The 22,435-nt window shown below is 39.5% G+C and overlaps 1 protein-coding gene across 1 annotated transcript in view; it reads right to left on the bottom strand.

The window, feature by feature from the left end:
• Positions 1-22,435, bottom strand: part of ahr2 (aryl hydrocarbon receptor 2) — a 103,616-nt gene that overhangs the window by 8,316 nt on the left and 72,865 nt on the right. Inside the window, exons 3-9 of the mRNA XM_041781528.1 lie at positions 5,899-6,074; positions 5,723-5,812; positions 2,043-2,166; positions 1,818-1,957; positions 960-1,162; positions 646-755; positions 396-537 (exon numbers count right to left, since the gene is read on the bottom strand). Coding sequence (XP_041637462.1) covers positions 396-537; positions 646-755; positions 960-1,162; positions 1,818-1,957; positions 2,043-2,166; positions 5,723-5,812; positions 5,899-6,074 — 985 coding nt within the window. The remainder of the gene's footprint in view (positions 1-395; positions 538-645; positions 756-959; positions 1,163-1,817; positions 1,958-2,042; positions 2,167-5,722; positions 5,813-5,898; positions 6,075-22,435) is intronic.

Below are 22,435 nucleotides of genomic sequence, written 5' to 3'. Positions count from 1 at the left end.
AATGCTGCCAATGATTAAAAAAAAGTTAAACATTACAAACAAAATAAGTTATTTTCTGCTTATCCTGCCTCTTATTTATGCAAAAAACAAAGCAAAAGAAGCAAATTCTCGAATAAAAGAAGGCTAGGATGCAAATATTTGTGCTTTCTTTACATGATGGCTTGAAATTGACCAGTAATTAAAGCAATATCTGATTATTTTAAAAGTTGTTTACATTAAATTGAAGGCAAAAACAAGGGTAAAGGCAGCAAAATAAGATAAAATTATGATGGATAAGTCAGAGATAAAGTTTATTTTAACATCAGCAGGATCTCTGCAGGAATAACAAAGAATTTACATGTAAACAAACTGATCACTCTAGATCAAACGACTACAGGGAAGCTTTACAAACTTACGTGAGTGCTCTCTGTCGGGCAATGATGAAATCTGGTTTCCCTCCTTTGAAAACGAGCCGGGCGTTCGCCTGAACCCAGACCCACGTCCCGCTTTTACTCAGAAGCCTGAAGACGGTGAAGCCGCTTTCTCCTGTTTTAATCACTGAAAAAACACAAACGTATCAGTCAAGACTTACACTGAAATAATCTTTAAACTCCTTCAGTGCTGTAGCCTGAAAACACATTTATCATTTGAGGGTTTTCCACATACTTCTGACGTGGTTGTCGGCGCAGTACATCATGTCTGCAGCGTGGATGAAGTTGTATCCTGATCCTTTCATGCAGAGCTCTACCTCGCTATAACCCAGAACAACCTTCCCTCTGCAGACAGGAGAAAACAGTTTGATTAGCATAAAAGACAAGAGCCTATAATGTGCTTCATGTTGATAGAAAACTTCCTGATTTGTTGATTTTAAAGGAAAACATAGAGGCCGTTTTATTTTGTGAAAAAAAATCAGAAGAAAAAATTATGTTTGGCGATAATCTTCCCCTTCTTCTGCATAAACGGTCCGTGTCCTCGTGTACCTGGTGTCGATGCCCAGGGGCGTAAAGTCCAGCTTGTGTTTGCTCTGGAAGATGAGCGTCTTGGTGCGGATCTCGAGGATGGACGGCGGCTGCATCGGTGTGGCAATGGCAAACAGAGCGAGCTGCGGGGGAATCAGCGTCCCGTCCTCAGAGACACGGTTCTGACCGTGGACTAACTTCAGACGCCCCCGGAAGTTCAAGGCCTGGAGACACAAAAACAGAAAAATATGTCAGATTTGTAATCCTCAAACATTTTTCTGCCACATTCAACCCATTTCTTTTGCCACTTTCCGCCTGATTTCTGCCTCTGGTAACCAATTTTTACCACATTCAACCCATCTTGCCACTTTCTGCATGATTTCTGTCTCTGGTAACCCATTTTTTGCCACTTTCCGCATGATTTCTGCCTCTGGTAACCAATTTTTACCACATTCAACCCATTTTGTCACTTTCTGTATGATTTCTGCCTCCAGTAACCCAATTTGCCATATTCAACCCAATTTTTGCCACTTTCTGCCCATTTTTAGCCCCTGTACCCCATTCTTTGCCATTTCTACATTTTTTATTATCCTGTTGACCTATTTTGACCTTTTAAACCTACCAATTTCTGCTACTATTTAAATACCATTGCGCACCTTTTTCACCTTTACCCTAACCTTACCACCCTAATCATTTTAAATGTCAGGTTACATTTTTAAAAAGCCTGTATACCATGGTACAGATGAATGCAACACTTTTTTTTTTGCTTTGATAAGAGTGGTTATTTTTCGAGTAAAATAAATCAAATCTGGTTATCACAGTCTGGTTATGACCTCCATGGGCCCTCAGCCAAACATACTATAAAGCTTGTGGTTTTACCAGGAAGCCAGACGAGTTGTCAAGCAAACAGCGGAAGCGGCAGCAGAAGTTTCTCTCCAAGAAGGACGAGTTTTCAGGCGGGATGGTCTGAGGGTCGTACGTTACCAAGTTGCTGGTGACCTCGGCCGAGCTCTGATCACCTGTGAGAGGAAAAGAGTTGTTTACAGTTCAAAGAAGATGGGTAGAATGATTTAAAGTTTAGTTTTGGTGAATCTTCTGACTCACCTGGACTCTCTGCTCCGTTCCCCTTGCTGTTGTTCGGGTTGAGAGCAAAGTGAAGCTGCCGTCTGAAGACAGCTCTATCGTCTGTGTGGATCAACTCAAACACGCTCTGATGGACCACGTCCGACTGCAAACAGACACAGAAATCATCAATTACCAACAGAGCAGGAATTCAGCTTTAACATACTGTAAAACTGCATCGTCATCTGTCTTTGTAATGCTACAATAAGGCGAAGAAATCCTATTTTAATGATTTGCAGTGTTTTCCCAGGCTTTTAATACATCTAATCAAACAATTATTGCTCATCTTCTCTGCTTAAGAACAGTTTACTGGTTTTATTTTACTTTTAGGATTTTATCCCAAACATTTTTGATTCAGGAATGACTGAACCAATTTTTACAGAAATACACCTGTCATCCATTATTAGTAAATACCATGCATAATAAACCCATAATTAGTCCATGATCAGTACAGTCCTGATTAAATCTTCTGTTTTCTGTGCCATCTTTCACTTCAGGCTCATGGAGAGTGCAATTTTCCTTTAAACACCAGAAAATCAGAAGCTAGACACGAGTCATGCAATTTGCAAACTGTGCAAAAACAAGGTAAAACACAGCAACACTGTTCTTCAGAGACACATGACTCCAGGATAAACAGCAGTGAGCAACAACCAATAGGCTCCCTATACCAGTCTGGTTTGTGCCCTCACATCCAGCTCAGAGTGACACAAGCAGCACTTCAGGATTTATTTGTCTTCTTATTTTTGACATGAGCCATTCGGCAGGGCTGATGACAAAGCGTTCAGATAGCTGTTTATTGAGTGTCAGTCATGCTGTTTAATTCCCACTAATCAGTACATTACAGAAATCAGGGCTATTTTAAGTTTAAAAAGTTAAATATTATTTTCTTTTATTAAAGAGAATAGTACATCATTGGCATAGGTGGTGTAACCAGTGGAGGGAAAACCACCCTCATCAACAGACTGATCAAAAACCTGTCCGACTGTTGTGTGGTGCATCAGGACGACTTCTTCAAGCCCAACGATGAGACTGAAGTGATGAGGACGATCTATGCATTGTTGGAGAACTTGGTGAAATTTTAGAAATTTCATGGTGTTTATAACGTCCTGGACACTGAGATCATCCCAAAATCTGACATTAAGGAGAGGGAGACTCACATCCTTATAATGAAAGGCTTTCTGCTTCTGAACCAACGTTACTTTGCTTCCATCTCGTACGAAGTATGCGAAAAGAGGAGGTGTTCTAGAAACCACATAGTACCAGACCCACCCGACCTGTTGGATGGCCATGTCTGGGCCATGTATTTGTAACACAAGGACTTCTTTTATTAAAATATCAGCATACGCTTCTGATCAAAACAAGTCAGTAAAATGGATGCGAAAGTCTGACAGCTGCCAAACCAGATACTAGATCATTTCAGGTTTCTTCAAAAGCAAGGAAATTGGGAGTTGGACATAAGTCATAGAAAAATGCAAAAAACAAGGTAAAACACTGCAGCAACACCAGGATATTTGGCAGTATGCAAAGATGGATAGGCTTGCTACTAGGGCTGGGCAATTAATTGAAAATCAGATTAAATTGCAATATGGTCCGCCGCAATTTTCAAATCCCAAAAGGTGCAATATTTCTTTGAATTGAAATTTTTGTCAAAATAACAGTTTAAAACTTTTTCTTGCAGCAGAGATGTTACGCATGACATATCATGACACCATTCAGGTGCCTTTTTTTCGAACAGTCTACAAAAAATCATACCTTCTTCATTTATTTATTTTTTACTTTTTTTCTGATAAAAAATAAGAATGATAAAAACCCTTCAATGCAATAATTCATAACCAATTTGCAATATGAGTCAAAATCATCAGGATTAGGCACTTTCAAAGAATTGGTCAGCCCTTGTTTAGGAATGAAAAAAGTCGCAACTGCAATACTGGGGACAAAAATCACAGTAAGATTTATTTTCCAAAACTGTTCAGCCCTACTCGCTACACCTGTCCAATCTGTGCTGCCATGTCCAGCTCTAAATGAAGCTGTAAAGTCAAAATGTTCCTTAATCTATGAACGGGATCAGACCATCCGATGCAGAACTTTTATGATTTATTTGTAAAGATTTGAGCCAAACAGTGTAGCTGATAATGTAGGTTTCAGACAGCTGGAGTATCAGTAACACTGTTTAATCCCCACTTTTTTGCTCATTACAGAAACTGTGATGCCAATGCTTTATGCAGATGTAAACAAAAAGATATTTTTTGTATAAACAACTGGGCTGATGGTGCAGTTAAAACACAATATCATTGTTCTGTTTTAAAATAACAGGGAGAGAGACAACAAAGGGACACAAGTTAAAAAGTTAAAGATTACCAAGTTTACATTTATCACTAGATCAGGGATTATAAATAGGATCTTATTCAATTTATTTCAATAAAGCATTTATAATGACATAAACATGTATTTACACTGCTTTTTAGATGATGATTTAAGTATATGCTTATGCTTTATAGAGTTACCACAATAACGCTACTACCCTACCCTATAACAGGTTTTAAATATCTCAAATAACCACACAGCTTTTTTTATAGTAAATGTAAGACAGCTGTGCATGCTTGTTGCTATAAACGAGCAACAAGCAACAAAGATTAAAAAGGAAAAATATAAATTGTTAAGTCATGCATTGTTGGCTCAAATCAGCCTCTTTTTAACATTCGAGTAATCCTGTTTTTTCTCTTTTTTTAATAGACCATGTTGCTGTAAATAAAGCTGCTATAAATAAAGTTTTTCGTGGTGTTTAATAGTCAAAGCAGCTGGTGGGTTTCAGCTCTGTCAGCCTTGTTTCCTGTCCTGATTAGCATCCTGACTTCAGACTGTGTCGTGGAAACGTTATGGTTGGTGTGTTGTTTATTGCGTGCACTCTCCTGAGGCTACACTTCGTTTCTTGTTTTTTAAATCCTCCCCTATGAAGGCTGCTAAATCTCTGACCTCGGTTCAAACGGATGTGTTTATAAGTCAAGAGTTCACAGACAACAAAGCGGTTCAGTTCTCATGCACACACTCGGTCACATGACTCACATGTGGCTCACCCTCTGACCCGTCTGTGTTTTTGATTCAGTTTACTCTCAAAAGTGCTAAATTATCCTCTAAATATCCGATATTCTAAGAAAGTAGGGGAGCAAGGTCTGTGTTTAAAAAGGCTCCTGTTGTCTTCATATTTCTGCACAAAATAAGGGGAAAATGGAGAAGAGGAACCTATATTCTTACTTTTCCCTATTTAATTTTTAAATAGTAGACACGTACAAAAAAATAAGTCAAGTCTGGTAAAGTTTTGCATTCAAATAAAGCCATTAATATCAATAACAATCAATAAATCTCACCATATTCAACAAACAATGTACAATTTATGCTGCTTTGAGCAGGTTTCAGTCATTTATTGTCAGTGTTTAAATGCATATGAAAAAAGAGGGATCCCCTGTCTGAAAGCTGATTGAAATGAAGCCAAATGGTTTGTAAAAGCTGCAGCAAACTCTGCTTTAAAGGATGATTTTACGTGTATCATTTTGTGTTTTTAACTTGTATGGTAGAGCTGTTGCTTGTTTTATTTCTGCATTTTCCTTTCTTAAAATTAGCCTTTTGTTTGCTTTGAATTTTTTTTTACACTTTTGTTGAATTACCTGGTGGAACCCGAGGAAGTCCTGGATGGTTGGAGACGTGTAGAAGACGTAGCCTTCAGCCGTCACCACCAACACGAAGCCGTTCAGCGCCTAAAATCAGACAAAAATAATGTTTTTCTCAATGTTACAATGCTGGTAAAAGATATGAAGTTCAGCAATCCTGTCTGAGGCGTCACCTGAAGCAGCAGGTCTCCCTCCGAGAAGCTGACTCCATCGATGGACGTCACCTGGGAGGGCGATGAGGAGGAGGAGACGGTGGACGAAGATGCCAACGTGTTCTGGACGTTTCCTCCAAACATGTGGCTCCGCTCATTCGTCCAGGTTGAGCCATTGGGAGGTTTCTTCATCGTGGCTGCAGGAGAAGAAGGAAGGGATACGTCAGATTTTTATGCACAGAGGAAGAAAGAAAAACAGAATTTCAAATGCAAATAATAATAAAGAAATTTAATGCAAGTAATAAAATAATAAAAACAATAATATCGCTATTTTTGCTCATTAAACAAAATAAATCTTAGTGCATGAAAGAATTGTGAGGGTACAGATAGGTCAAGCAGAAGCGATGGGAAGGTTTTGACCTTTGACCTTGTATCTCAATCTGAGCAAAGTCTTTACGCCTTGTTACCCTGGCCAATGGGTGGCATGGAGGCAAAATAACATTCTTTTTCATGCATAAAAAAGAAGAAGAAAGAAGAAATAAATTGCATTGTTGTTGTGTATGGAAAAGGAAAAAAAAAGAGAAATAAAATCTGCCCTTATCTCTATTTTTTGCACAAAACAACAAAGAAAACACCCAGAAACAACCAAATGACTCATTGTTTGCTCTATCTTCTGTTGTTTTTCACCTTTTTTTTTAAGAGGACACAAACATTTCTGAGAATTACAGAAGCAGATGAACCACAGGAGAGGAAGTGAAACGTTCTTAAGAAATGACTTTTACTTTCCTCAACTCCATGTTCAAATCTCTGAACAAAGTTTGCGACATCTCAGCCGTGGTTACCGTATTTGAGGTCACCACTAGGCTACGTTAAAAACAGCTGATGGGGTTGACTAAATTTTCCACTTCTTTGAAACGAGCGAAGAGTGAAGTGAGAAAAACAAAAAGAGGAACACAACATGCGCGTTTTTATCAGGGCGGAGCAGATCGATGTTTCCTGCTGTCTTACAACAGCCATCACTCTCAGCTCGTCCTCCTCTTCCTCTTCCTCTTCTGGTGATTATCAGACCGTTTCTTATCGACGGGAGAGAAAAAACAGACTCAAAATAAACTGAAATACCCTCTGCAGCTCCGCGGAGGAAGCAGGTGGATTCTGGGACCAGGAAGACAGTTTAGAAATGATGATGGACGGAGTGGAGGAGGAGGAAAGAGGCACGGGTAAAGGCCTTACATCAAAACACTGCAACAGTGCACAGTGTGTGTATTAATCACAGGAAAATATACCAGCAAATTTTAAATCATTTATCAATTTCTAAGAATTTCTTAGGCATAAATGGCCCAGAATTTGCATCTAATTAACACCAACATCATATTTATTTTATACAGCACAAAAATTTTGGACTATATGAACACTCAAGGCAAATATCTAATCAGCCAATTAGCAGTAACTTGTGCTTTTAGGCACAAGATGTTCAAACTTTACACAGAGCATCAGAACAGGGATTAAAAAGGATTTACTGGGCGTGCCATGGTTGGAGACACTTTCCAATTTTCTATAGTCCCGTTTCGGTGAGCGTATGTGGATTGTAGCCTCAGTTTAGCTAACATGAGAGACACTCCCACTGCTGTAGCTCAGACCAGCTTATCCGACACAAACAACTAAAGCACTTTCAAAATAAATCACCTTCTTCCCAATTCTGATACTCAGTGTGACCATGTGTGCATGCTTAAATGTACTGGCTGCTGCCATGTCATTTGTGCTTGACTTCAAATGAAAAAATATCAGGAAATTTCTGGCACTTGTATCACTTTTTTGCTTAAAAAGTGACAAAAACATCTGATTTTTAGGATTGAAAAGGGTGCACAATTGTGCAAAATATCCCAAAGTTAAAGGTCTTTTAAATCAGGGGTTCTCGACCATTTCAGCCCACAACCTCCAAATTAAAGGTGCCAGAGACCGGGGACCCCCACTGTACCTGACTGTGGCTGAACACAGCCATGAACATTCAAGAATAGTCATGTGCAGACAAGGCCGCCCATTGGGGTGGGGAGTGGGGAGCTTTCTGGCCCCCAGCAAGATCATGATCCATTGTAAAGTTAAGATGTGGTATTTCATATTAAACCTGAAATAATAACCACTCTTATCAAAGGAACAAATTTTAATTTATTTGTGTGATAAGTAGCCCTCTTTTAAAAATATAAATCCTTTTGTTGAAAACAGAATTAAAATACAATAAATAGCTAAAATGGGTTAATAATGGGGAAAATGGTGGGAAAGGTGGTGAAATTGGATTTTTAAAAGTAGCAGAAATGGGTTAGAAATGCCAAAAATTAGATAAAATGGCAAAATAACCAAAATAAAAGAGGCAAAAATCAGCATATGAAGAGGTAAAAGGGGATTCAAAAGTGGCTGGAATGGTGTTAAAGTGGCAAAAGGAGGTGGAAATTTGGTGAAATTGGATGAAAATTGATATAAACAGGCAAAAAAAGGTTAGCTGAGGCAGAAAAAGTCAGGAACTGGCAAAAATGGGCATATCAAATTGCGAAATGTGGCTTAAAAAGTGGTAAAAGGGGTTAAAAATGGTAATAATGTGTGACCAGAGCAAACAATACAAAAACAGGCAGAAAAAAGTAGTGAAAAGGGTTTAAAATTGACAAAAAATGGGGTTTAAGTTGCAAAAATGTGTTAAAATTGATCAAATTGGCGGGAAAAAGTGATGAAAACTGGTTAAAATTGGGCAAAATTGGTGTAAGTGACAAGAGTGTGATTAAAAAAATGTTCTTAGTTTTTTAAATTCATCTGGAGTCCCCCTCTCAGTGTCTCATGACCCCCAATGGGGTCCTGACCCCAACATTGAGAACCCCTGTTTTAAACGACATATTTTACCCTCCATATTTGATGTTGTTTTTATGCATTATTTATGACAAAGCTGGGAATTTAAAGCTTGATTTAAAAGTTGGAAACTGATGCAAACGCAGTATCTCTCTAGTTGGATTTTCTATCATTTGAGCCACAAAAGCAGCCATTCTGGTCTTTTTCCTGCTGATTTATGTGCAGAAAAAATGGTTCATGTGATGATGGAAAAATGTCACTTCACAGCAGAAGATTGCACCTTCTTGTGTCTGTTGTGATGGGTCCCAATTTCAGGTATATCATCTTTCTTCCTCATTCTGAGTGAACTTCAGCAGCTGAACTGGTGTACCTAATAATGTGACCAGTGAGTGATTACTCTGGAGGAAGAAAACAAACTAGTTAAACATTACTAGTGTAGTCAGTAATGCTTTAATTGTGTAAAAAGGGTCAAAAACTGCTTTTTGAAGATAAAAATGTCATTTGTTACTCTTTTTGTCCATAAAACAGGACATTATTCACTCTTGGAAAGTTTGGTGAATAAAAAGGATGTCTAAAGATGTCGCAAGACACATATTATTGATGTTTTCACTATTTCACGACCAAAAATGAACAAAATAATCAAGACAATGAGCTGCAGATTAATGCAGTCTGCTGATTTACAGCATTGGCTCAAGTCTGAGACCAAATCAAACCCTGGGTCTGAGAGTCAAAGCTCTAAAAAGTAGTCTGACCCACCACACAGAGACGGTTCACAGAGGCCGTCTCAGCCCCATCCTTGTTATAGAAACAGAAAAATCCCGGGCCAAACGAGGAGAACAGGCAGAGCCACAAAATTACCCGTTGGCCTCGGCGTTTTTCCCCGTGGTGCGAGCGCTCGGCGGGGGAGGCGGCCATGTTGGAAGACTCGGCCATGTGAAGTGGTTCGACGAGGCCTCACGCGCTGGTGGGGGGGAGACCGGATCGATCCAGATTGAGCCTGTTCTTCTAATAATGTGTGCAGAGTCATGATGACGACAGTCATCATTAGACAGCTTTTCATGTGTAATTCTGATTTTCTAAGTAATATGAGCCTCTGATTAGAAGTTAAAACCTCTGAAGAGCATTTTTCAGGACTGATTATGTGATGAGGTCAAGGTTTGATCTAGAATAGGACTGTAAAATGTCTACAAAGCCAAAGAGTAGAATTGGCACTTTTGACTTGGATTATGTTGACTTTTAACTCACTTTGAGTTTAATCTATCCTCAGAAAATGATGTTTGACTTTTGGATTTGACTCTTAGCTGTATCTAACCTTCTGCTTATTCTTCTACAATCCACCTTTTGCACATTTCTGCTATCTATGACATTAAAAGTTCTACTTTTAGAACCTTTAAACCACATTTTGGGAAGTAAAACTCAATCAAAGTCTCTGCTTCTTGTTTCCAGGGCTCCCTGCAGCTCTGCTTTCAAAAATGAAAAGTCAGAATTATAGCGAAGTTTGTTATTAAAGGCAAGATGCCATACATGTGGGGTAGAAGCAGATTAAAGTGGCTTTGCAGGGATAGAAAAAGGCATATGAAGTCTGCAGAATAAGACCATAAAGTTGGCTAAAGGGCAGTAACTGGTTGGATGTAAAATACAGAATATTGTGGGTTTTCCAGCTGGCTTAAGATGACATTTATTAAAGTAAATGTGGTCATCTGGTGAGGTTTGAAAATCTATAATCCTCTGTTTCTTTGAATAAATCAGCTCAGACATGAAGAAGAGGAAAACATTTTGAGCAGAGGTGTCTCTGTTGTTGGATATTTTAAGGTCTAGTCTCCCTTCAAACTGCACAGTGAACATTTTTGATAAACATTGAGATGTTTGAGAATAAAAGCCGTGACCCTGAATGCGTCACAGAATCTAACTTTACTCTGAAGCCATCACAGAGGGTTTTGTTGTGCCTCAAGTATCAAAAGTTCAGAACTTTAGCTTCTGAAATAAGATTTTTTGGTCACAAGTTCACTGTGAATGCATGAAAAGCAGCAAAGAAAGGAGAAGAGGATCTCATTTAGACCAGACAATCCTCGTCTTTATGAGCCGAAAGAAGCGAAACTCATAGACGGAGAGAACCTGACATGAACCTGGAGCTCGTGCTGAGCCGTCTGTCCCTGCTGATGACAGAATTATAAAGAGCAGAACAGAGAGGATGATAGAAACAAGAGAAAAGACAGTGCTTCTGTGTGAAAGGGCAAAAGTTTAACAAACTGGGTTCAGCTTAGCGGGTAGAGCACGGACCGGTGCCTGGGCTTCACAAAATTCAGATCCCTTTATCTTTACACCACAAAGGGGGGCTTCAACTTTGCATAAATGTCTCTCTGATTCAAGGATGAACTGATCATTAGGCCTCATGTTCATGAGTTCCTTGCAAGATTTCCATGAATCTCACTACCAGAAAAATCCGCCCAACCTTTTTCCACTCACCAATGCATTTTCACAGATTACCAACAGGCGTTAGCTCTGATTCAACCCATACTTCTCTGCCTCTGTACGCTGTTTAAACATGATTTATGCCTAAAACCAACCCTTTCATGTCTCTAACATTCATTAAAATAAAGACTGAGCTCTGCAGTTATATTTAGCCGATACAAAAGTGTTTATTTATTAGCTGAGCCTGTGTAGTAGTTCCCAGCGACGCCCTGATGGCAGAGTGAGGGTTCCAGTTTCTTTATTATAAGCACTGGGAGCTTCCCATTAAAACCACAGACTTTTTTATGGTGTTAGAAAGCCTTGGCTTCATTATGTCAAAGCTGAAGGAATCATTTAAAGCTGCTGAGAGTACAGACATGTTCAGGAGCACATGGGAAAGCAAATACAGCGACTGTGACGCGTCATTACTTTATTTACTAGAACGGTAGTGTGGTCATCTAATGCAGAGGTTCTCGACCTTTTCAACCCCAAAAATAAAGGTGCCAGAAACCTGGACCCCCCCACTATACCTGAAGGTGGTTGAACACAGCCATGAACAATCAAGAACAGTCATGTGCAAACAAGGCCGTCCATAAGGGGGGGGTAGAGGAGAGAGCTTTCTGGGGCCCAGTCAGACTGGGGGACCATGTAGGTCAGCAAAATCATGTTTTATTATAAAGTTAAGCTCACATCAATAAACAAATTTGTTTTTTTATACAAGTGTGTAGTTTAAGCCTTCTTAAAAAGTAAATCCATTTTGTTAAAACCAGAATTAAAATGGGTTAAAAATGGCCAAATTAGGTTGATAATGGCAAAAAAGGGAGGAAAAGGTGGTGAAATTGGATTTTAAAAGTAGCAAAAATGGGTTAGAAGTGGCAAAAAATAAGCAAAAAGTGGCAAAAATGGGTTAAGGTGGCAAAAATGGCATAGACAGTGGTAAAATGGGATCAAAAAATGGCTGAAATGGCTTAAAATGGAAAAATGGGTGGAAAATTTTGTGAAATGGGAGGAAAAATTGATATAAACAGGCAAAAATGGGGTAACTGAGACAGATAAATAGGCAGAAATGGGTTAAACTGGCAAAAATAGTGAAATGTGGTTAAAATGGGCAACAATGGGTGTAAAATTTGATTAAAAAAAAGTGGTTAACAGAGGCAATAATGGGTCAACAGAGGCAACATTAGATGTGAAGTGGCAAGAATTGGTTTAGAAGGAATGAAAACAGACAGAAAAAGTGGTACAACGGGTTTAAAATGGAAAAAAATGGGTTTTAAGTGGCCAAAATGTGATAAATTGGCAAAAATGGTGGGGAAAAGTGATTAAAATTGGCTACAATTTGGCAAATTGGTGTTAAGTGGCAACAATGTAATTTAAAAAAACCTTCTTTGTATTGTTAAGGGCATCTGGAGACCCCCTCTCAGTGTCTCCTGACCCTCATGGGGGTCCCAACTCCAACGTTGAGAACCGCTGGTCTACTGAGGAGCCGATGAAATAAAGACTTCACATTATAGCTGCATGATTCATTATTACTGACACTAAATACTGGATGAGACTAGTAAAATAATGAAGTCTAATGAATAATTGATAATGAATAATGTGTGTTTTAAAGGTTTACTGCAGGAATTGTCAGAGCAGATCAAGCATAAATTATCGTGTCATGCAAATGAAGTTCATTGTGCAGCACTTTGGATGATTTGTCACTCATCTATTTCTGCAGAAATCTCTGCAGAGTGAAAACACGTCCAAAATGTCTGATAACAAAGGCCGTCTTATATTCCTGCCACTCCAGAGCACACGAGGCTTTTGAGCAGGTTTCAGGCTGAGACTTTCACTCATTAGCCGCTCCTCTCCTGTTATGTTTGGCAGTGAAAGCAGCTGGCATAGCGGAGCACTGGAAACAAAAACCTGCAGATTCTGGATCTCCTGACACCTGGTTTGACATCTTCTCTGTAACCCGACCGCACACAAACATTCACTCAGAGAGAAAGAATGAAACGACGCTTATGAAGGATCAGCTTACATAAATATCACTTCTTATTCCTTAAACTGAGGAACATCCAACTGAAAATGCTCTGGGGATTAAGCTAGGGTTGGGAAACGCATCCAGTATTTGAGCTGTATTGACAGATTTTGATAGGGTAAAATTATATCATTCAAATTATCAAAAGACAGTTTACAGTAAGAACCAATGTTATAAATATGGAGCCTTTTGACTTAAAAAAAGATTAAACTTAATGATTATAATGATCAGTGTTATCAAAAAGAATCAAAACTCAGTCATAGTTTGGAGAAAAGCGACGGCAATGTCTAAAATGGACAACTGTGTTGGCAACATTTGGAAAGGTGGTTGGAACCAGTGTAAGGTGATGTTTTCCCCCTCTGGCTGATGCCACAGCTACTAAAAAAAAGATGTTTTGACATCCCAAATTGGTCGATTTATTGTTTAACTGAAGGGAATCTTCTGCATATGGTCTATATTGCACAATTAAGTTGGCAACATTTGTGAAAGTGGTTGGAATACGTGGAGGGATGTTTTTCCAAACTGTCTGATGCCACAACAACAACAACAACAACTAAAAACGTTTATGACATCCAGAGTTGGGTAATTTATTGTTTTAAGCAGAACAAATTGCAGGGAAACTCCTTCACAAGGTCTAAATTGCACAAATAAATTGGTGACATTAGAAAAAGTGGGTGTAACAGTTATAGACCTTCATTTTCTACCTGTTTGATGCCAAAGTTGCAAAAAAATAGGTTTTTCAATTCCAAAAATTGGGCAACTTATTGTTTTAATTATGAAAAGTTGCAGGGAGATTCCAGTGCATTGCCCACATTGCACAAATACAATGGAAATTTTTTAAAAAGTGGGTGGAACTGGTGTAGAGCCATGTTTTTTTCTGTTTGACATCACAGCAATAAAAAAGACCCTAGACACTTAATATTGGGCAATTTCTTATTTTTGACCATTAAAACCTGTAAGTAAACTCCTTCACAAGGTTAAAATTGCACAAAAAATGGCAACATTAGGAAAAGTGGGTGAAACGGGTGAAGGGCGATACCTGTTTGAAGCCAAAGTTATAAAAAAGATTTTGACATCTCAATTTTGGGAAATTTATTCTTTAGTCATCAAAAATTGCAGGGAAACCCCTGCACATGGTCAAATTGCACAGATGGGTTGGCAACATTTGGAAAGGTTGTTGGAAATGGTGTAGTGATGTTTTTCCTACCTGTTTGATGCCACAGCTAGAAAAAATTAAGTTTTTGACATCCAAAACAGGTCCATTTCTTGTTTTATCATAGAAAAATTGAAAGAAACTCCTGTCCAAATTGCCCAAAAATGATTGGCAACATTTTTAAAAATGGTTGTAATAGGAGTGGAGGGCTATGTTCTGAACGATTTGATGTCACAACAACAACAAAAATAGATTTTGACATCTAAACCTGTGAAGTATATTCTTTCAATAATAAAAAAAATTGCAGGGAAACTCCTGCACATGGTCTATGTTGCACAAATACGTTGGCAATATTTGGAGAGATGGTTGGAATTGGTGCTGGGCATTGTTTTCCAACCTTTTTGATGTCACAGCTCCAAAATAAGAAGTTTTTGACTTTCCCAAATAGGTCAATTTATCGTTTTAATCAGAACTTGCAAGGCAACCTCTGCACATGGTCATCATTGCACAAAATAATTGGCAACATTGGAAAAGTGGTTGGAACAGGTTTAAAGTGTTTTTTCCTACTATTTTGATGCAACAGAGACAAAAAAATAAGTTTTTAACATCCAGTATAGGGCAGGTTCTTGTTTAATCATAAAAAAATAGCAGGGTAAGTCGCCAGCTCTTACATGAAGGACAGGGGCTGGCTCCTGTTTGAGAGTCGGTTTCCTAATTTTTCCATATGCGTTGATGCTTAGAGGATATAAACTGGAAAAACAAGCCAAAAGTCAAAAGATCAAGATCCCTAAAAAGTGCTGCAGGTCCCATCTCTATGGGCAAGGCTGGACATCATCTGTGGAAACACGGGCAAAATCCCAGTTGCTTGGCAGAAATGCAACACAGAGCTTTTTTTGGTCCATATTGCCCAGCCCTATATTAAACTCTTGTTCTCTGTCGTCTAAATGAGAAACTTAAACACGTCTTAAAGGCTGAATTAAAAGTGCAAATGTGCAGCAGCTGTCCATAAAGATAACACAAACAATATGTGGTGTTTGTGGGTTGTTCACAAATATGAAGCAAAGACGTAAAAGTCTGTCAAAATGAGATGGTAGGATTGTTTAAGAGTGTACGTCTTTGTCTTGGGTTTCACTGTGTGGTTTTAGTGTGAGAGTGAGTGTTACGGGGGGGTTTGTTCGGGCATGTTTGGGCCTCTCACACTCATAGCTGGAGGCGATCTGGTGTAGTGGTTCAGCGTCTCAGAGCAGCAACAATGAGCTATTTTAGTACCATGGAGAACTGGGTGAGACAGAGATAGACTGAAAGAGGAGGAAGGCATGAAAGAAGAATGAGAGGTAACAGAAAAAGTGTGCTGCATGAAGCAGAGCAACGATAGGCTGGTTAGAGAAAGGTAGAACAAAAGAAAGGCAAGAGAAAAAAAATCAAACGTGAGAGGACCCGCGTAGGTGCCCTGGGGAACTCCCAGCTCTGTTTCTGACGTGGTTAAAAACCCACTTCATTCACCCCTCTACCCTTTAAACGCCGAGTTTAACAAGGAACAGCTGACTCCTACTAAACTGCCACAACCCTCATAAAATAGGGGAAACCACCAGAAACCCCCTCCACCTCCCCTAAAGGGATCTAAAACCCATTCAAGTTTCTGTCAGGCACTGCACAGATGCGAAATGCTCCAACAGAGCTGGTGGTGTGTATGTGGCATGTTGAACATGCATGTTGCTTCAGTGATTTGACAGCAACTTTATGAGGAAACTAAAATGCTCTACCGCAGTACAACTTCATAAACAGTGGAGTTATAAACAATTTTATCAGCCAGTTGATAGAAAAAGGCTTGTTGCAATGTCCTAAAAATGTTTTGACAAATTAAACATCCAAAAAAGAAAAGGTATCAAGTTTATTTCCCTTTAAATGGAGCCAATATACTTAATCTTGCACCACCAATAAGAACCATTCATCAACCAATCATGCAACTAGATTACTAGGGATGCACGCGACCAGACATTCAGCAATAAAAGCAGCAACCACAGGCACATGGATACAGAAAAGAAGCTGCCATCATAGCTCTCATGACCGCTACACGCTTGAGCTGGTGTGTCTGCAATGCCACACCAACATTCTTCTCAGCAGTGGGATTTTTGTGCCAGTTCCTGGTCTTGTTGCCACATCTTCCTGTTTGTGTGCACGAAACCCTGGCAACTGAAACATACACTGCAGTTATTGCAAAGAAGAAAAGAGGTGAGACACTGCAGGAGACTGAATCATCTTAGGGTTTTGCTTCCTGGACACCTGATACCATTAAGTCGATCTGACTCGGTGCATCATCGTCTGCAGCCATTTATCTCACAACAGAGTAGACATTAATCAAAGACTGGCCGTCACCAGCGGACCAATCAGTGGCTTTAAGGGTATCCATGTTGCCCACAAGCCTCTGGCCCAGCCCCTGCAGTCACATTTTGAAGGGTCTTTGGGTACGATATGCTGCTATGTCAGTGGTGGGCTAAGGCCACATGGAGATGATCTATTGAAAATGGAAAGGTTCAGTTTTGGACACAGGTCTGCAAAAAAACCCATGAACAACATTGCATCCATGCCAGGCCAGAAACTGGTGGCGCAGTGAGGTTTTAATATCCAAGAATACATGAACATTTGGGTGGATGGACGATGTATGGGGGTTGTTACTCCATCTGAGCAGCATGAACGGATTTCAGGCGGTCGCCATTGTTGTTGTAGTCCACCTTCATGCACGTGGCATCTGATCAGAACTGTAATGAGCATGTGCAGAAAGTCAGCATTAGCAATAGCAATAGCAAGCTTGCATGGTGACGGGCATTTTCAGGCACCCTAAATGTCACAAAATATAAATTTAAATATCCAAAACACAACAAACGATTGCCGTATTTTGCTGAAATTGCTGTTGTGTAAGCATGGTCTGAATGATTAAAAGTTGTCAACTTTGAAAGTCTATATCAGAATTATTAGTCTGTTAAACTCTGACTATTTTCTCATAACTTTTTTTTTTTTTTTTAAATGAGAATTTTTCCTGGGTGACTCATTTCAAAGCTGAGAGGAAAACCATCAAAATTCGCACAATTTATTGTCCTTTTTGTCTGATTTATGGATGTTTTCTTACTAGTTGATAAGCACTTTTAATCTGCTCTTCTTACTTACTCCCCACATCCATCCCTGGATGTGGGGAGTAAGCACGGCCTAGGTAACTGTCCAGCGGGTAGAAGGGTTGCCACAACCCCGTGGTCGTACTGTGGATGTCCCAAGGGTCTGAAAACGGCCGGCGGTGTCTGGGCCTGCCCAAAACTTATGCACATGATTATACATCATACAAGCTTTAGTGCAAATATTTCCAAAGTTGTTTGAAAGTAAGCCTATAGCATCAAACAATCACAATATTTTGATAAAAATATCATAAAATTCACAAGTTTCAGCCAATCAAATCTGAATATCTGCAGACTTTCTGAAACTAACTTGATAAAAAATGAAATATCTTTTGGTTTTCTTGACAAAAACATCAATTCTTGGTCTGGTTCTTCCATTTTACCAACCTCAAAACTCTAACTGTTAAAGACACTGAGATATGGCTTCACAAACTGCTCAATAATGAGAAACATTTTGGTATTTCCAGCACCCCAAATAACTTCCTGTGAGTACTTTCTTCAACGAGGAGCTCTGAGGAAGTGTCTTCTTTCTGGACCACCCTTTGCACTTGCTGACCCAGTCTTCAAACCCACCACAGATCATGAAATCATTTTAGCCCCACTGACTCCCCTGTTTCTCTTTTCTATCATATTTGCGAACACGCCTCCTCTCCGCTCCCCTCACCCATCCCTCCCGTCTCCAAACACCCGCTCCGAAGCACTTTGCGGTTTCTGTCGACTTTGAAACCCAAGAGCTGAATGGAGTCATTGTTCTTCATCCCTTTGGACTGCAGGATGGAGGGAGGGAGGGAGGACGGGGGGGGTGACAGGAGATCAGCATCACCGACTCTCTCTCTTTTTCTCTCTCTCTGTTTCTCTCTCTCTTTTCTGATCCTCTCTCTGCAGGTTTGGACATGAGCAGCGAGGATTTTTCTCGCTTTTTTTTTTTTGTTGTCTGGTTTGAAACGGAGCCGTGTTTGGGATTCGTGTTTCCCTCTGAGCTCTTCTTCTGCTCCTCTCTGCCCTTAAATCCTCTCTCTGAGTCTCTAACTTGTATCATCTGTTGTCTAATGTCTGTAGTTTCCTGTTGTGTTACTGTCCCTTTGATCACAGAGATTTTGTGGCACAAAGAGAGCATAAACACATGTACAGGAATCTCCACCACCAGCTGAGAATATGTGCCCATTAGGGGGTGCTACAACGAGTGAAAGGCTTTCAGTGAAGGCTTGCAAACTTTGTGCCTCTGAGTCTCATTCTTTTTATAGAAAAATATTCATGTAATCTATGTGGTTTTATTGAGGTATTTATTGTAACTAAGGTTGCACTGACTGATCTGCAACTTATCTAGATATGAGCACGGTTAGCTGGCTGATTAGCAGCAAAAAAGGGATCAGTTTTTGAGCATATTCGGGTTTATTTTTCCCTTACAGACAGCAAACTGACTATCATTTGATCACTCCTTTTCTTCCTCTAACACTTGTCGCTCATCTTGACTGGCTGCCATACACTAGTATTTATAAAGTGTCTGCACACAAAGCTTTTATGGCTGATGAGACATTAATGTTCACTTTGTTTTCTTCCTTTTCTCTCTCTCATCCAACGGTTGTCATTGCTGTGACTTCCTGCTCTGTGGTTAAAAGTCTCACTTTGAAAACCGCAACTATTTCACTGATGGGCACACCCAAAGGCAACACAGACAAAAGGGTAAACAACAAACGTCCCAACAATGGGTGAAAGGATGATTACACGCCGTTAGCATAATGATGAGCTGATTATTATGACTTTAATAAGTCAAAGGGTCAAACTTAGAGGGTTATTTTAACACAGGAGGGAGTTCAAGTTCTCTGCAGCCCTGCTTAAGAAAATAGTTAAAATGTGCACAAACTAGGGCTGGGAAACATGGGCCAAAAATCATAGCTCCATGTCTTGCATGAGCAACGATAATATATATATATATATATATATATATATATATATATATATATATATATATATATTTATACATATATATGGATTTTTTCTGTAAATAAAAAAGGGGTTTTCTAACTTTGATATGGTTGTAGTTAAAATCAAACCATGTTGATAACTGTTCACTGCCACAGCAACAAAAATAGTACACGTAGACACCCAGTGATGAGCAATTTTTTGATTTTATCATCAAAACCAACACACTGTACAACCACTTTGTCTGTAATGCAAAATTACCATAGCAACATCTGGGGAAACGGGTAAAGCTGGCACAAAGTAAAGGCCAGTTCCGTCCACTTTCTCTAAATTGCATGAATGCGTTGACAACATTTGAAATATAGGTGGAAACTGTGAGAAGCAGGGGCCAGTCCCCTTTGTTTGTCTTAATTCTACAAATAAATTGCCAGCATGTGGTTGGAACTTGTCAGAAGCAGGGACCAGCTCCGCTCAATATGTCTAAATTGCACAAATATGTTGGCAACGTTTGGAAATTTGGATGGAACCTTGTGACTACAAGAGTCAGTTTTGAGAGCTTTGTCTAAAGAACAAATATGTTTGCAACAATTGAAAACAAGGCAGAATAGGTAAGGAGCATGGGTCAGTTCCACTCATTTTTGTCTAAATTGCACAAATATGCTGGCAACATTGGACAAATTGGCAATACTTAGAAGGGTTAGTGGAATCAGCAAGACATGAGGGCCATTTCCACTCACTTTGAGCTTACTGCATTGATACATCAGCAACGTTTGGAAAGTAGGTGAAACTGGAGAAAATTTGGGGTCTTTACTCATTTTGTCTAAATTACACAAATATGTTGGCAACATTTGGAAATACAGAAGGAACTGGTGAGAAGCATTATGTCAGTTTCACCCACTTTGTGTAAAGCACACAGATATGTGGTAAAAATTGAAAACAGGGCATAATTGGTAAGAAGCATGGGTCAGTTCCACTCATTTATCTAAATTGCACAAATATGTTGGCAACGTTTGGAAATATATAAGGAACTGGTGAGAGGCATTGGTCAGTTTCACCCACCTTGTCCAAAGGATACAAATACATTTGCAACAACTGAACACTGCGCAAAACGAGTAAGGAGTATCAGTCAGTTTGATTCATTTTGTCTAATTTGCATAAATATGTTGGCAACATTAGAAAAAACTGGCAATAATTAGAAAGGTTAGTGGAATTAGCAAGACATCGGGGCCAGTTCCACTCACTTTGAGCTTATTGCATTGATACATCAGCAACATTTGGAAAGTAGGTGAAACTGGAAAAAGTTGAGGTCAGTTCCACTTACATTGTATAAATTGCATAAATACGTTGGCAACATTCTGAAAAGTGCGTGGCTTGAGTGAGGGGTGAGGGCTATTTCCACTCTCTTCGTTTGAATTGTACAAATATTTTGGCAACATTTGGAAATGTGGATAGAATTTGTGTAGTAAAATGTAAGTAAAATGTAATTTCCACCCACTCTGGGTAAATTGCACAAAAAAATGCGAGCAACATTTTAAAAGTGGGTGTAACAGGCAGAGAGCAAGACCAGTTATATCCACTTTCAGCAAATTGCACAAATGCATTGGTAACATTTAGAACATTTTGTGAAACTTCAGAGAAGGGACAAATCCACTCATTTTGTAGAAATTGCACTAATATCGTGGCAATATTTGGAAAAGTGGGTGCAATTGAAAAAGGATGAGGGCCAGTTGCACAAAATTTGTCTTACTTGCACAAATATGTAGGCAACATTTAAAAAAAAAGGTTGAAAGTGATGTGGAGTGAGAGCGAAATCCACCACTTCAAGACTGCATAAATGTGTTGGCAACACTGGGAAATGTGGTTAGAATTGGCATGGAGCAAGGTCCAGTGCCACCCAGTGTTATAAATTGCACAAATGTGTTGACAACGTTAATACAAAGCGAGTGAAACTGGCGTGTAGTGAGGTCCAATTTCACTTACTTTGTATAAATTGCACAAATACATTGGCATTATTTGTAAAGTGGGACAAATCATCCTAATTGTCTTAATTGCACAAAAAGGTTGGCAACAGTTAGAAAAGTAGGATGAATTTTGAGGAAGGAGGGCTAGTTTTATGTACAAAGCTTTCTGTCTGCTTTCACTAATTTTAAATCACCATATGAACATATCTATAACTCACTATGTTGCCCAGCCCTAGCACAAACTCTGCAATCACAGGCTCACACACAGGCTGTGAGAGTTCAGCCCCCACACACTCTCTGCTCCAGCCGTGAACCTGCTCGTCCTACAACATCCCCGACCTCTGACCTCCGGCGTGCTCCGATAAGGCCGAGTCTGTCGGAGACGTCTCAGCGTTTACATTCCTCCGACTGAACGGCAGGTCACCCTGGGGTGCCTCCGCTGATACTGCACACGACCCACCACACCCTCTCCCTCTCTCGCAAAAACTCACTGAGATCATACCAATCACTCAGAGGATGAAGGGTGAATTCAGGAGTTAATCTCAAACACTGAGAGTTCATTCTGAGGAGAATTCCATCAATCAACGTCTCTGAAAACACCGGTCTGATTTAATCCCAAGAGATGAAAGCTGCAAAGTCACATCAAGAAGTTTTGCATGATTTTTTCCTGGTTTTGAAGATGGAGCATCAGCTTAAGGATGCAGCTCTGGGCGATCGAGACAATCCTGCAAAATTCTGCAAAAACCCTACTATTGCTTGCTCCTGTTTCAGAACAAATGGTGAGAAACAGGATCAGCAGAACCAGCGCTGCACGTGCATGCACATGTGCCATGCTCCCACGTGTTACTGCAACGCCGTAATGCAATGTGAATGTGAATCATAGTAGGGCTGAGCATTAATAGCAATTTAGCTTAAATTGCAATATGGCTTACTGCAATTTTCAAAAGGCTGTGGGTGCAAACTGATAAGTTTCATTTCATTACAAAAGCCGTATAAAAATCTATCCATGCAATGATTTATCCTGGTTTCCTTTCAGAAATTTCTGACTAAA

This window comes from Cheilinus undulatus, linkage group 24 (assembly GCF_018320785.1).
Source record: "Cheilinus undulatus linkage group 24, ASM1832078v1, whole genome shotgun sequence".
Classification (NCBI taxonomy): domain Eukaryota; kingdom Metazoa; phylum Chordata; class Actinopteri; order Labriformes; family Labridae; genus Cheilinus; species Cheilinus undulatus.
Note: the sequence above shows the minus strand (reverse complement) of the source record. Positions and strands in the feature narration are given on the sequence as shown.